Here is a 16,813-nt window from a genome sequence, read left to right as displayed (position 1 = left end):
TCCTTGTCCATCACCAACTAGCAGAACTTGCTCAAACTCATGTCATCGAGTTGGTGATGCCATCCAACCATCTCGTCCTCTGTCATCCCCTTCTCCTCCCGCCTTTAATCTTTCCCAGCATCAGGGTCTTTTCAAATGAGTCAGTTCTTTGCATCAGGTGGCCAAAGGATTGGAGCTTCAGCTTCAGCATCGCCTCCTTCCAATGAATATTCACGACTGATTTCCTTTAGGATGGACTGGTTGGATCTCCTTGCAGTCTAAGGAGCTCTTAAGAGTTTTCTCCAACACCACAGTTCAAAAGCATCAGTTCTTCAGCACTCAGCTTTCTTTATAGTCCAACTCTCACATCCATACATGACTATTGGAAAAACTATAGTTTTGACTAGATGGACCTCTGTTGGCAAAGTAATGTCTCTGCTTTTAATATGCTGTCTAGGTTTGTCATAGCTTTTCTTCCAAGGAGCAAATGTCTTTTAATTTTATGGCTGCAGTCACCATCTGCAGTGATTTTGGAGCCCCCCAAAATAAAGTCTCTCACTATTTCCATTGTTTCCTCATCTATTTGCCTTGAAGTAATGGGACTGGATGCCATGATCTGAGTTTTTTGAATGTTGAGTTTTAAGCCAAATTTTCCACTCTGCTCTTTAGTTCTTCTTCACTTTCTGCTACAGGGTGGTGTCATCTGCATATCTGAAGTTATTGATCTTTCTCCCGGCAATCTTGATTCCAGCTTGTGCTTCAGCCAGCCTGGCATTTTGCATGGTGTACTCTGCATATACATTAAATAAGCAGGGTGTCAATATACAGCTTTGACGTGTACTCCTTTCCCAGTTTGGAACCAGTCCAGTGTTCCATGTCCAATTCTAACTATTGCTTCTTGACCTGCATACAGATTTCTCAGGAGGCAGGTAATGTGGTCTGATATTTCCATCTCTTGAAGAATTTAAGACAGTTTGTTGTGATCCACACTGTCAAAGGATTTGCTGTAGTCAATAAAGCAGAAGTAGATGTTTTTATGGAATTCTCTTGATTTTTCTATGATCCAATGGATGTTGGCAATTTGATCTCTGGTTCGTGACTCTGCCTTTTCTAAATCCAGCTTGAACATCTGGAAGTTCACGGTTCACGTACTGTTGAAGCCTGGCTTCATTTTGAGCATTATTTTGCTAGTGTGTGAGATGAGTGCAATTGTGTGGTAATTTGAACATTCTTTGACATTGCCTTTCTTTGGGATAGAAATGAAAACTGACCTTTTCCAGTCCTCTGGCCACTGCTGAGTTTTCCAGATCATCCAGAGCACTTTCACAGCATCATCTTTTAGGATTTGAAATAGCTCAACTGGAATTCCATCACCTCCACTAGCTTTGTTCGCAGTGATGCTTCCTAAGGCCCACTTGACTTCACATTCCAGGATGTCTGGCTCTAGGTGAGTGATCACACCATCGTCATCTGGGTCATGAAGATCTTTTTGCATAGTTCTTCTGTGTATTCCTGCCCCTTCTTCTTAATAGCTTTTGCTTCTGTTAGTTTCATACCATTTCCTTTATTTTGCCCATCTTTGCATGAAATGTTCTCTTAGTATCTCTAATTTTCTTGAAGAGATCTCTAGTCTTTCCCATTCTATTGTTTTCCTCTATTTCTTTGCATTGATCACAGAGGAAGGCTTTCTTATCTCTCCTTGCTGTTCTTTGGAACTCTGCATTCAGATGGGTATATCTTTCCTTTTCTTTTATGCCTCTAGCTTCTCTTCTTTTCTCAGCTACTTGTAAGGCCTCCTCAGACAACCATTTTTCCTTTTTGCATTTCCTTTTCTTGGGGATGGTCTTGATCACTGCCTCCTGTACAGTGTCATGAACCTCCATCCATAGTTCTTCAGGCACTCTGTCTATCAGATCTAGTCCCTTGAATCTATTTGTCACTTCCACTGTATAATCATAACGGATTGATTTAGGTCATACCTGAATGGTCTAGTGGTTTTCCCTACTTTATTCAATTTAAATCTGAACTTGGCAATAAGGAGTTCATGATCTGAGCCAGAGTCAGCTCCTGGTCTTGTTTTTTTTTTTTTTTGCTGGCTGTATAGAGCTTCTCCATCTTTGGCTGCAAGGAATATAATCAATCTGATTTTGGTATTGACCATCTGGTGATGTCCATGTGTAGAGTCTTCTCTTGTGTTGTTGAAAGAGGGTGTTTTCTATGACCAGTGTGTTCTCTTGGCAAAACTCTGTTAGCCTTTTCCCTGCTTCATTCTGTACTCCAAGGCCAAATTTGCCTGTTACTCTGGATATCTCTTGACTTCCTATGTTTGCATTCCAGTCCCCTATGATGAAAAGGACATCTTTTTTGGTGTTAGTTCTAGAAGGTCTTGTAGGTCTTCATAGAATCATTCAACTTCAGCTTCTTCAGCATTAGTGGTTGGGGTATATACTTGGATTACTGTGGTATTGAATGGTTTGCCTTGGAAATGAACAGAGATCATTCTGTCGTTTTTGAGATTGCACCCACATACTGCATTTTGGATTCTTTTGTTGACCATGATGGCTACTCCACTTCTTCTAAGTGATTCTTGCCCACAGTAGTAGATATAATGGTCATCTGAATTAAATTTGCCCATTCCAGTCCATTTTAATTCACTGATTCCTAAAACGTCGATGTTCACTCTTGCCATCTCCTGTTTGACCACTTGCAATTTACCTTGATTCATGGACCTAGCATTCCAGGTTCCTATGCAATATTGGAATCACTGAGATTACCTTACACTTATAGGATAATTTAGGGAGAATTGGTATTTCAAAAACCAAATTTGTTTCAGTTGCTCAGGTCAAAAGCTTTGGAGTCCTTACTGATGCATGTCTGTTCATTTCTCCTACATCCTTCATCCGATCTGTGAGCAAGTCCTGTGGCAGTTCTCTCAACACACATTCAGAAGCTGATCACTGCTCACCCACCTCCACCCCCTCACCCTAGTTCAAGCCATTGATATCTCCATCCACATTTCTGCAGGCTTCCCTCCTGGCTCAGTTGGTAAAGAATCTGCCTGCAATGCAGGAGTCCCAGGTTCGATCCCCACTTGAGGAAGATCCCCTGGGGAAGGAAATGGCCAGCCACTCCAGTGCTCTTGCCTGTAGAATTCCATGGACAGAGGAGCAGGAAAGGTTATAGTCCATGGAATCGCAAAGAGTCGGACATGATTGTGCAGCTAGCTTCCACTTTCACTTTTCCACATTTCTGCAACAGCTTCCCCACTGGTCCCTCCCTGCCTGCCTTCCAGCTTCAGTTCATTCCCAACACTAAAGCCGCAATAAACAGTTCAAACAAAAGTCATCCTGTCTCACTCCTCAGCTCAGAGCCCTCTATGTGATGGAGTATTATTCAGTCATGAAAAAGAGGAAATTCCACCATTTACAACAACACAGATAGAATTGAGGGCATTGTGCTAAATGAAATGCCAGATAGACTAAGACAACTATGGAGTGGTGTGTATGTGGAATCTGAAAAACTCGAATGCACAGAAGCACACGGTAGATTGGTGGCTGCTGGGGGCTGGAGGGTTGGGAAAATGGGGAGATGCTGGTCCAAGGGAACAAAGTTCCAGCTATAAGATGAATAAGTAATGTCCAGCATGGTGACTGTACTTAACAATGCTGATTTCATTCTTGAAAATTGGTAAGAGAATAGATCTTAAAATGTTTTCACCACACTTAAAAATAATTATGTGAAGAGATGGAAGTGTTAAATATGTGTATATAAGTGTATATGTGTTGATAAGTGTATCAAACCACAATGTTATATGTCAATTACAGCTCAATAGAGCTGGGGGGAACCCCCTCTTGAGGCTGTCCACCTTACTCCGAGTGAAAAACAGACTTGGAGGAAAAGATAGAAACTAGGGGAAATTTTAACAGATGGCATTGTCAGCAATTAGTGGGAGTGAAGCTTCTCTTTTAGCAGATGGGTGGATGTTCTTGTAACCGAACTCTATGATTTCTTCGTTATCATGGAGACTTTGAATAAATAACCACCACCAATTTAAAACTATCTTTGAGCAGCCCCTGCAAGGGAAGGAATATTTAGTGTATTCAGCACATATCGAATGAAATGGCCAACTTGTAAATCCTAGATTTAGTGATCTTCAGAGACACAGGACAGAAAGACGAAAAGGTTTCACTTAATTTCATTCACATTTGTGCTTAAAAAAGAAATCATTCTATTGGGTAGAATTTGAAAAGGGTGTGATTTTAAGAGTTCAAAGCAGACAGGGAAAAGCATATAGGAATTTATCAAGAGTTTGCTGCCACTGAAACCTCAGAAGCACTCAGATTTTCCCAGGATACAAGGTCTGAGTCTTCAGTATGTTCCTTCACCAAATGAGGTGGGTAGTGACTCAGGACACTGACTGTGCTCTGTCAAAACACACACATTACCACTTTGCAGTCACAGCAGAATGAAGCGCTAGAGGACAGGATTCTTGGTCTACACGCGGGGCAGTAAGGCTGGTCCCTTGCAATTCCACACAGGAAAACCTTTCTCCTTATCTCCTGGGCTCTAAATGCCGTCATCAATTAAAGCTTAAGAGGTTAATTTCTAACCACTTAATCATGAAGCAAGACGTTTCTCATCTGTATCCTCTACTCTCTCACTGGGACAGTTTATTCCTTACTTTATAACTTGCATTCTCTTTTATGAAAGAAGAAAGAACTGATCATACAGAACCGTTTGTGGTTTCAAGTATCAAGAAGTGTCCCAACAGGCCCAGTCTTTGTGGGAGCCACAGAAATAGATCTTTTATAGCATCCAGAAGGACACAGAGAAATGTGCAAGGTCACTTCAAATTCCCTAGCTGCCAGTAATAACAGAGGCCTGGGACAGGGACGCTTCCTGTCTGTTTTATCACCACCATAGGTGGCTCAGACAGTAAAGAATCTGCCTGCAATATGGGAGACCTGGGTTCGATCCCCGGGTTGGGAAGATCTGCTGGAGAAGGGAATGGCTGCCCATGCCATTATTCTGGCCTGAAGAATTTCACTGACTATGTAGTCTATGTGGTGCAAAAAGTTGGACACGACTGAGGACTTTCACTTTCATACTTTGATAAGCAGATTGTAATTTGTCAAAGTATGTTTTTTCTTAAAAAAATTGGCAGCACTGGGTCTTAGCTCTGGCACATGGGATCTAGTTCTCTTACTGGGGATCGAAGAACCTGGGTCCCTGGTACTGGGAGGGCAGAGAGTTAACCACTGGATCACTGGGTACAGATGGTGTTTGTCAGCAATTAGTGGGAACTTAAGGTTTTCAACTTTCACTTAACTTTTTAGACTCTAGGTATTTCTTACTCTCTCTTCAGCTCATTTAAAAAATCTTTTTTTTTTTTTTTTTGGTCCAACATTTTGCAGTGTTTCTAGTTGGATGCTACATCTTGCATTTGTAAGTCAGTGCAGTTATAAAGCCAACAATTCTTAGGTTTATTTTGGAAACTGGATTGATATAGGAAACCCAGGAAGAAAATGATCATTCCTCTAGAAATGGTGGGAAAGTTGATAATTTTATGTTCAGTTCTTATCTGTATGAAATTAAAGCTATTAAAATTATTTATCTAATTATTTATTCAGGTATTAGCTCTTAGGTGTTCTCTTTAGTTCTTCATATAAGCTAAAACTGTCTTGCAAGGATTTTCATATTACAAATTTACAGTCATTAAAACACCCTACTCTAAATCAAATGTTTTGCTCTTCTCCCACTATACTATGCAATGTGGCTAATTCATCTTCAGGAATAAGGCAAAAATCAACAACGAACCTTCTTAGCACTTTGAAAGGCAGGCTCATTTTGTCTTTTTGAAAATTAACAGCCTTCATGTAAAATCTATTTCATCTTTTATATGCTCTCAGCAGTGGCTTTCAAACTTGTTTCACCATTACTGACTTTAAGAAATAAATTTTACATAATACTTAAGCACTGCAGAATACCTTACATGTCATATCCACTGGTATTTTCTTTAATTCCCTAGCGTCATGGAGGGCAATTTTCCCATGGACTGGCAAGTGAGTGTGTATTGTGAATTTTATTTCTATTATCATTACATCAGCTCTACTCCCAGATCATCAGGCATTAGATCCCGAAGGTTGGGGACTCCTGCAATAGACTGTGTATCACTTATTTTGTCAAAAACACTGAAATTCAGAATCATAGATCCCCTGGTAATCCCTACCAGGTAACACTCCTTGTTCTATTTCCACAGACCTTCTGTTTGGAGGTCTGGATTGTGGGTGGGTTCAACCTTCCACAGTAGATTTGTGGTCCTATCAGCTGCCCAGAGGTTCTTCCCACTCCTTATCATCCTGGGTTGAGGGTTGTTGTTTTTTTTTTTTTTTTTTGAGATGGCAGCTCAGTCAGTGAAGAATCTGCTTGCTGTGCAGGAGACTCGGGTTCAATCCCTGGGTTGGGAAGATCCCCTGGAGAAGAAAACGGCAACCCATTCCAGTATTCTTGCCTGGAGAATCCCACAGACAGAGGAGCCTGGCCGGCTATGGTCTATGGGGTTGCAAGAGTCAGACATGACTTAGCGATTATACCACCACCACCACAGCGGGGAGGAATTTAGGCTGAAACCCAAGAGTGAGATAACTTGCTATGAGTTGCAGGAGAGCACATGTATGTATACCTACATTTACCGCCCATGCAGAACCAACGTTCAAGACAAGAACTCTTCCCCAGGGGTCCCACGAGGGCCAGGGCTCAGCCTCATGTGTGCTGTGCATGCATGTGTCTCTCTACCCTGAGCTGATCCTGGACCTCATCTCCTGTCTTCTGGGCCCCGAGGCTGTGAGAACTAAAGGTTTCCAACTTGGCATTTAAACTTTTTAGACACTGGGTATTTCTTACCCTCTCATCAGCTCATTTAAAATATCTTTTTTTTTTTTGGGGGGGGGGTCCAACATTTTGCACCGTTTCTAGCTGGATGGTACATCTTGCACTGTAAGTCAGAGCAGTTATAAAACCAACAGTTCTCTCTCAAGGGACGTGAAATAAAACATACAGAAATGTCACTGGGTAAAATTCAGGTTTTATTGCTTATTACATCATTCCATACAACTTTACGTAAACAGACTTTGAGAAAATATACTGGGAGTATTAACCAGATGATGGCAACCTTGATGAGAATGTTCAAGTGTTTTACATAAGGTAGTAAGAGGCACCACTGCCACCATCACCCCCCGGAATTTGTACATTTCATATAAAAAGAGTAAAAATAGTTCATTGGCATTTAACTAGCATCATTCTTTGAAATCTATGAGCCATGACACACCTGAATAATTTCAGAATCTTCTGCATAAAACAAAGCATTTTTTCCTACTAGCAGATGTAGCAGTTTCAGTTTCTTCAAAAAACCAGCAAATTGGCACAACAAAAACTACGCACACAACATGAAAACAAACGTTAGCGTATTCCAGTGGTCCTGAATTTTGATGTCTCTATCGGACTAATCCAAGCAATAAAAATGTGATTCAGCATTTAAGAATGAGACTGAGCTTCTTCACTGTAGTTATGCTTATGTTAGAATTCAAGTGGTTTAACTGACGCCTATGTGAACCTAGCAAAAACCGTGGCTACAACAATCTGCTCTTTTGCTAAGGAAACGTCTTTAAAAGTTTACTATTTGTTAGAAACTCAGACCCAAGCTGCACAGGTATAACTTGAGGGACCAACAGCCAACCTTTCCAGAAACCACGGCAGCAGTCTAAGTATTTGTGAAGCTGGGGAGCATATGCTATCTCACATACATGTCAGTAACTTCCTGCTAAAACTGCACTAATAGTTTCCTCTGTTAATGACTTAAAAAAAAAAAAATCCAGCAAGCACTATAGTTTAGCATTTGAAAGATTTCCAAGTCTATTTGTACATGGATGCCTGGGCTGAGACACACATTTGGGTACTAGAAAATCAACAAGGCTTAAAATGTGGTTTTATGTGAAACCACTTTGAAGAACTCAGTTACCAAACAACTAAAAATACACAATGGATAAATAGGAATTTATTAAAACCGCTGTCTTTAACAATATAAAAATTAAATATTAAGGCATCTTTTACTCCCATCTAGGTATATGCAGCAAAGAGAAATGGTTTAAATAGGAACCAGCACTTCTATTCAAATATTTTCTAATGTATTTGGCAGACCTTTTATTTTTTTTCCTTTCTCTGATTCCATGTATCATTGAAAGCTCTCAGGATCAAACATCGTTACCCAAATCAAAAATATTAACAGATATACATTTCTTAAAAAGCAGTTCACCCTTGAAAAATGAAAAGGACCTAGAAAGAATATTACATATAAAGTTCGTATAAGTTACGTATTACTTATAAATTTAAAGTATTTAAATTTCTCTGAAGCAATTTACGCTTCAGTAATTAAGAGAAAGAAGGAAAAAAGACTTAAAGACGAGAAGCCTGTTAATAGGGATCATACTGTGAACACACTGTTCACTCACTGTTCTCCACTGGGATAAGAATTTGAAAAGGCTTGAAACTCCTTTAAAAAATATCACATCCACTGGAATAAGATCACATAAATTGACATCGATTATTTGTATTTCCTCGTATTTGTCCATTTATAATTGGTTCCATAAAGTATACTAAACAGTAACATTTTCACCTTTTATTAAGGCAAGTTTGTGAAAATAATTTAATACAACCAGATACCCTTCATGAACTTTCAGCTGAAACATTTTTTTTTTACATAAGAAACATACAAAATAATTGTTTTATAAAAAGCCACCTCAATACCAGAAAAGAGTAATGAAAGATTTGGAACCCCATTTACTTATTAAAGGATGCTCTTCCCTCGTCTCAGATTCCAAGGGCTATTCATCGTCTTTAGAGCCAGTTTTGCTCAACTACAAAAAGAGATGAAAACAAATATTCAACAAGTTTAAGCTATCGTCTTATCTGAGTTCACTTTTTCCACTTAAAAACAAAAGTCAACATTTATAGTTAACAGAACAGGCAACAGGGTTCAGGTAACTTGTACCACCTAAAGATTTCACCATGTGGAAATACTAATACTTTTTAACTTCAGGCTCAGCTACTTTAAACAGGATTGTTTGATAACATAACCTCAACAGAAAAAGGAAAAAAAATTCCTTAAAGCTTTCCAAGAAATAAATTGGAACCAAGAGTATACAAAAGGTGCCATTTATAAAATGAATGATATATATTTTTTAAAAATAACAATAAATTCTAAAATTTTTAAATTGTGGTAAAAAAAAAATATTAAGATTTATCATCTTAACCAGGCAATTCTTAACATTTTGAAAATGGTACAACTCTTAAATTGCAGGGTCAGCCTCTTGCCCAAGAAGACGATAAGAAATAAAGATCAACCTCAAATCTTGTGGGTTGGGTTTTAGACCATTGCGGTAAAGCAAACATCACAATAAATCAAGTCACACAAATTTTCTGGATTCCCAGTGAATATAAGTTATATTTACACTATACTGTTGCACTATGTGTAAAAGAACAATGCACATACCTTTATCAAAAAATACTTCATTGCTGAAAAATACAAACCCTCATCTGACAACACAAGATTGTCACAAACCTTCAATTTGTACAAAACCGTATCTATTGAAGCAGAATAAAGCGAACTGCAGGAATATGAGGTCGGTCCATACTGAGTTTCTTTATTCCAAGTGCAGTTCATGGCTCCTCACTCTCAGATGACTGGGTACTAGGTTTTAGAACCACATAAATTGCTTCAAATAGTTTCTATAGAAAAGGCCCAAACAGCTGGCTTCAAAATAAACTTTACAAAAACACCGCTTTTAAATTACCCGTGTTTGTGGGTCCTCAATGATCCTAATTTTGGATCACAGGAATTACTTCACACAGCATAGTGACAATAATTGGCATGAAAATGCATTTCACAAAGTTCCAGATAGGGCATTAACTTGCTGTGTTAAGGATCTGTTGACGAGGAATGCAAGACAAGCACTGAGAGAAGGGGGCCGAAAATCCCAAGTGGAAAGTAAACAGCTCTGCACAACAGAAACAAAAAGCCTTTCCTGAGGATGGCAGGCAGCCACATTTAGGGGTCTGTCCTGAAAAAAAGTACCTCACCTCCATTGAGAAATCAAAGCACTCCTTTTCATGACTTGTTCCTTCAAACTGCATATTATCTATAACTTAGAGTCATGTTTTACATAAACAGTCACACTTTATTGTAGTTAAAACTCACTTCTACAGATTTTCCACTATTTAAAAAAATAAAACCTATAAACTTAAGGACTAGGGAAGAGAAAAATGTGAAGGATATTTCAAAAATACTTACATGCTGAACGTCAGAAAGGAAACACAGACATCCCCGGTCCAATGCAAAGATTGATGGGGGAGAAAATGGAAGAAGTAAATTTCACTACTTGACAGCAATAACTGTAACAATCTTTTGAAGAGGAGAGCAAAATGTTACATACCTTCACCACATCAACCCAGTTCCATCCCCGAGGAAGCTCTCCTTTGTGATCTAGAGGAGAAAAACAGTAACTTTATTGCTAAGACCAATCAGTAATACTTAAATTTAAATAAGATTTTTCTATACTATTCTATACCACAAATGGATTAAAAATTTAAATCATTTATTATTAAGGTGGAAAAACAGCTTATCATCATTGTGCACTGAAAGCACTGTTCCCCTGGGAGTACTTGCAAGGCATTTTAGAGGTACTGCCTTTCTTATTTATCCTCTTCCCATTCAAGACAAAACCTGACATCACGGAAAAAAGATGGAGGTGAGCTGGTAATGCCAGGAAGAGAAGCTAATTAATTTATTAGTTTGATGCCCTTGCACAACTTCCCTGCTTTATACAAGGTCCCTGCTTAATGAAATAAGTTATGTCACTGTGCTATTCTGTGAGTTATATAAATAGATCAATTACAGAAAAAACCCGTTATTTATTGTGTTATGTTCTGATGGTAGACCAGACTTCATTTCAAATGAAAGCTGTAGTTCAAAAAAAATTTCAATATACTTATCTGTCATAAAGGTAAACAAACAGGAAAATCCCAAACATGTCAGAGAGGGAACCAGCAGGACACATATTTGTTCACTATTCTAATAGTCGACAGTATGCAGACTCATGGATACTTTGCCACTTCACCTTCTTAAATACTTCTCTCTTGTGGTAGTTCAGTTCAGTCGCTCAGTAAAGTAGTAGTAAATATTGTCAATATATATTTGTGACCTAAAACTGTCTCTGATCCAAATGGTTTAAGAATAAAGAGTGCAGAGAACCGATATTCTAAATCTAAATACTTACTAGGCACCCATATCACATCAAAGAGCAGTCAAGCGTATCATACAAGAAAAAAAATAACACAAACCTGTTTTATCCGCCAGCTTACGTTTCTGGGCTTTTGAAAGTTGTTCCTTTTTATCTTTCTTCTTACTTGATGGAGCTGTGTTAGGAGTTTCAACTGAGATGATATTGCTTATGGATGTCTAGAAAAAAAGAAATAATTCTTAGACTCTTGCCTTAAAACTTACTGAATTAAACTAAATATGCCCACATCCTGCAATGAGCTGACAATTTTTAGGTTTGTGAAGTAAAAGAATCCTTCATTATTATATTCATTAATCAGGTAAGGAAGCTCAGCGCATGACTGGTTTTATTCTCCTAAAAGTTCACACTGAAGGACATAATATTGTTACACTGTTATCACCAGTTTCTTGAGAAAGAAGATCTGATACCAGGATTATCCCAAAGCTCTGAAGTGCCGAGGTAATTTTACAACTCAGTTCATTTGCTATTATTTGAAAGCTTAAATATGTCTTTAGAAAAATCACGTGTGCCTACTTGGAGCCTTCTGGTTCCCAGAGGAAATGAAGGAAAATTTTTAAATTATATGAGTTCATGGAGTCAGAGAGACAAAACTGAAAATGCTTACCAGGTGCCAAGCACTGCTGTAAGTGTTGTAAATATATCACTCATTTGATTCTGAGTACAATCTTATGAAGTAACTACTATTATAACTTCCATTTTACAGATGACAAAACTGAGCACAGCAAGATTAAGAAAGCTACCTAAAGTCACACAGTAAAGAGGGCATTCGCAGGGCCACATGGTCTCGCTCCCAGCGCAGGAGTCCCCGGCCTTCTCTGCTTCTCTAGCTGCCTCTCAGTGTCCAGCTGTAACTATCATTCTGCACGTAATACAAAGTCTCCTTCTAGGCTCTGGTGGTGGCTCAGTGGTAAATAATCCACCTGCCAATGCAGGAGACACCGGTTTGATCCCTGATCTGGGAAGATCCCACAAGTCGAGCAGCAGCTAAGCCCGTGTACAACTACTGAGCCTTGCTCTAGAGTCCAGGAGCTGCAACTACTGACGTGGAAACGCTGAGGAGCCCTGCTCCACAAGAATAGAAGCCGCCACAATGAGAAGCCGATGCACCGCAACGAGGGAAAAGCCTATGCAGCAAGGAAGACCCAGCACGGCCAAATAAATAAATAAAACTAAAAAAACCACCAGAAACAAAGTCTCCTTCCAATTAAAAAAATAAGTAAATAAGTAGTAAAAATGAATCACTAGTAGCATAAAACCAAAACAAACAAAACGTGGCAAAGCCGAATCCCCTGCTCACAGCAGAATGAATGGGATGGTGGTTCTCCATGAACTGCTCCTTATTGTCCTTGGCGTATTCAAACAACGTGTAGGTCATGGCCGTCCCGAGGTGGACTTCCACTGCTTCCTGTAACTTGGCTAATATGCTCTGTTTTACATCTGATGATCTGCAATGCACAAGAAATACACCACTAAGAGAAAAGTAAAAAAGGGAGTTACCATGACTGAAATGACAAAGTAACAGTACTCACATGGTGTTGTTAAAAAAGGCATTCATGGATATGATGGGAGGTGTCTGCGGATAGGTTTCTGTCCAGGAAATCTCTATGAGGAAGGCTTTGGGATCCCCGTTTTCACCTATCTGAAGAAAAGGGGAATCTTAGGCTTGTAAAAAGTTCTACAAAGACAGAATATTAAATGATGATTATTAAAATGATGACCTCAAAAGCTTGTGATCAGATCGGAAATGTCGTTATTTTGAAAAGTTCAAGGGGATGAGCTAAGACCCTGCTGAGGGTGAGGGCAGTGGAAACGTGTGTGACTTTTAACCCGCTCTGAGCCTGTTTTAACAGCTTTGGTTGATGTCCACGGCCTGCCTCCGGTCTTTCCCAGCAGCAACTATATGTCTTATACATACAGTTTTTATACCATCAAAGATTGCTGAGGACAAAGGTGAGGACAACAACCATGGAGAAAAGGAAGAGAATAGATAAAATCCACACACTTGAAATACCTCATCTTTCCCTTCAGTTTTCCAGCTGCTAAATCATAATAGACATTAAGAACATGTAAATGGATAGGGATTAATCAGCACAATCCCAAGAAACTAGAAAATGAAATGTAAAATTCAGAGAAATAAAGGGCAGAGAGATAAGGAAGGCGTGCCTTAGCCTGGATGACAACTCCTAAATTTTTCTCTTTTTGTTTATTCTATTTTTGAGGTATAATTGACATAGATTATGTTATTTTCAGGTGCATGACATAACGGTTTGACATTTGTATACACTGCAAAATGATCACCACAATGAATTTCGTTAACATCCATCAACACACACGGTTATAGTTTTTTTTGTTATGATGAGAACTTTTACGATCTATTCTCTTAGCAACTTTCGAATACACAATAGGGTATTATCAACTGCAGTCGTCATGCTGTACACAATATCCCCAGGACTTATAATTGGAAGTTTATATCTTTAAACAGCCTATTTGACCTGAGCTGCTTAAAGATCTCTTTTTTTTCTTTTGCTTTCCCCAGCTTTTTATTTTGAAAACTTTTACAGAAAAGCTGGAATACAACAATGAACACTACGCACACTTCACTGCGTACAAATCCATCAGTGTCTACACCACAGGACACCCACATGTCCTGCAACATCCTCAGTGAGTAACTGCTGGTTTGGCGCAGACACTGGGGGAGGATGGGGGGCTCTCCCATTCGCTAGGGTAGGGGGGCCACGGATGGGGAAGTCTGGGCAGGTGACTGGAGGCAAAGAGAAGGGCCTAGTGCCCACTAAGTCTCTGTTGTTCTATATGTGGGGTGGTGTGAGGACTGTGGAGCTTGAAAGAGAATTGAGAAGCAGTGAGCAGAGAGGGGAGTTTTTGAAGGAAATAACTATAAAGGATTATTTCCTGTGAGGTCAGTAACAATCATGCGTAAGGATCAATTTATTGTAAATGGTGACAATGTCAACAACCATAAACCTTTCCTAAGTCTTTTACAAAAAAAATACTTCCTCTACCACCCACCACTACTTAACAGTTTGGATAAATGGTCTATATTATTTGTTTATGAAATCAAATACTGTTGATTTCAGTATGGTGCTGTTCCATGCTGAAAAAGAATTATAAGCAACCTGTATTTTAAAGAAAAATTGACATTTCATTATATGTGAAAATTTTTCACACATGTTGATAACATAGAACTACAAAAATATCAACTTTTCTTTACTAAGCTGTAAAGCAGTAAGAAGAAAACTAGGCTTGGCCTAGAGACCTGGATTTTAACCCTAACATTTGTCAATATCGCTGTGGAAACTTGGGAAGTCAGGGCTGAGATGCTATCTTTAAGGTAAGAAGGTAAAAACCACAATTTCTAACGTGTCTTCCATTTCTAATATTTTATATTTCTCTTATAATAAACACACATTTATCTTACTTTGAAAAAGCTTCTGAATTAAGTTTTCTAAGTTTGAAAATAACTGATGTCATGGTGATGAGTTTTCATTTTCATTTAAATGTGTCAGCAAATCCAAAGACATAGTAAATGTAAGCCACTAAATTAAAAAAAAAACAAAACAGCATTTAAAAAAACAACTTCCCAACAAAGTAGTAAGTGCTCCTATTCATGTCAGGTCTTACCCTGTATTGAAATGAAACTGGACTTAATTCCCGGAAACTTTCATCTCCTTCATAAATAGAGCGTAATGCCTCCAGTTCCATCTGAAAGAAATGAATTAAAAGGGTTTTGTTTAATCGTACAAATGGATTAGAAATAGAACATAAATTTATGTCCATGGTCACACAATTCTTGAAGCCTGAAGGAACTAATAAGAATCAACAAATGGAGAAAAGCTGAAAGGAACCAGTCAGCGTGAGAAGAGGAGGTCTGAAAAACTGGGCAAGAAAGTGATCTTCAAACATCTGAAAATCGGTCCTATGAAAGAAGAATTGAATTTTATTGTTAAATGGAGATCTGGTTCTCACTGCAGGAATTTTGCTTCAGTATACCTGAGACAGAGAGCAGCCATCTGTTTTACTAACAACTGCCCAAATGGTTCTAGGTGGTGGTCCCTGGGCCAAACTGGAAGGAACATTACACTGTACACTGCACGCTTCACAGTAAGAACTGTTCAAGCCTTAGCTTAGAAACTAACCTGGCAAGAGTATTTTAGAAGCATTTGGACATCATGGCTTGTGGGTCTTCTTTAAAGGTAACTTCCAGCCCCGAGATACCATTACTTCTAGCATGTACTGATAAAAGTGCTAACTTTCAAGCAGTATATTCTAAATGAAGAGTGAGACTGGGATTATTTATCTAGGAGACTGGGATTCTAGACCTGATTTTACCACAAACTCACTGTGCAGCCCTGGGACTGTCACTTTATGTTTGTAGACCCTTCTTCTCATCTGTACACATTACACATTTAGAAGCTCCCTCTAGAGATGACCTGGAGCATCCCTTCCAACTCTCACGTCATATGAGTCAATGTCAAAGTGGCATTTCATGAGAAAATACCTGAGTGGAAACCATACAACTACCCTAGTACATGGATGCTCAAAACAGACTTCGTATCTGCTGGAAAACCATCAGGTGGATAAATGATTCCTTCCACCAAGCTATATGGCCAGAAGACACTAGGATCATTACTTCCCTGCACCAGAAATTTAACCAACTCAATTAACTTTCTCTGCCGGCCAACAACAGATTCTAAGATGTAAAGGAGATGGGATTCCAAGAAGCCTAACTCGGAACGCGGGCGCTAAACAGCTGCGGGGTTTAAGGCCAACCAAGTGCACCGGCTTGCGGGCCAAGGACACTCGCCCTTATTATCAAGAGAGCCGGAGGTGGGGGGCGGATCCCCGGCTTTGCAAAAATCCAAAACTGCGGGGCGGGTGGGGGTGGTGGTGGAGAAAAAGCAGAGGTGGGCCCCCACCCCGGTACGCGTGCCAGGGCCTCTCCCCACAGGACGCTGGCAAACTTGGGGCTGCTCCAACCAGACTGCCGCCTTGGGGGCGAGGGGCACCCGCGGGCGGAGAGGGGCACCGCGCCTGCGCGGGGAAGGGGCGTCCTGCCCCGACTCACCTCCTGGTCCTCGTTGGCACCCATCGCCCCGGTCACGGGGTGCACGGCGTTTCGTGACAACGAAAAGGAAGCAAGGGCCGTGGCCCCGAGGCCGGGCCGCTCCCTCTCCGGCGCCCTGGGCTGCTGAGACACACACTTCGCTCGGCAGAAGAGTCGCGCGTCCCCGATGCCGGGGCTGAGCGAAGAAGTCGGGCCGCTGACTGGGGACTGAAGGCCGCGGCAGCCGGGGCGCCGGGAGGCTTGGAGGAGCGGCGGCGGGGCGGTGACAGCAAAAGCCCCGCCCTCTCCTATTTCTCGCTGCTCCTATTGGCTCCTCCTCTCCCCGCCCCCCCAGCTCCTCCTCCTCTAGGACACGGAGCCCCTTCCTTACGTTTCCGGGAGCGGCGTCCAGTTCCGG

At 40.2% G+C, this 16,813-nt stretch overlaps 1 protein-coding gene across 2 annotated transcripts; it reads right to left on the bottom strand.

Moving 5' to 3' along the window:
- On the bottom strand, positions 7,044–16,689 carry RWDD4 (RWD domain containing 4). 2 transcript variants are annotated; one of them, XM_018042107.1, is made up of 8 exons: positions 16,417–16,689; positions 14,973–15,053; positions 12,863–12,972; positions 12,631–12,778; positions 11,374–11,491; positions 10,467–10,516; positions 10,325–10,327; positions 7,044–8,891 (listed from the first exon to the last, which is right to left on the bottom strand). In XM_018042107.1, the coding sequence occupies exons 1-8, from the start codon at positions 16,438–16,440 to the stop codon at positions 8,859–8,861; spliced, it is 567 nt and encodes a 188-aa protein (XP_017897596.1). In that variant the 5' UTR covers positions 16,441–16,689; the 3' UTR covers positions 7,044–8,858. The 2 variants fall into 2 exon arrangements, with proteins under 2 accessions (XP_017897596.1, XP_017897597.1); XM_018042108.1 differs by having other exon boundaries at positions 12,863–12,968.

Source organism: Capra hircus, chromosome 27 (assembly GCF_001704415.2).
Source record: "Capra hircus breed San Clemente chromosome 27, ASM170441v1, whole genome shotgun sequence".
In the NCBI taxonomy this organism is placed as follows: Eukaryota; Metazoa; Chordata; class Mammalia; order Artiodactyla; family Bovidae; genus Capra; species Capra hircus.
Note: the sequence above shows the minus strand (reverse complement) of the source record. Positions and strands in the feature narration are given on the sequence as shown.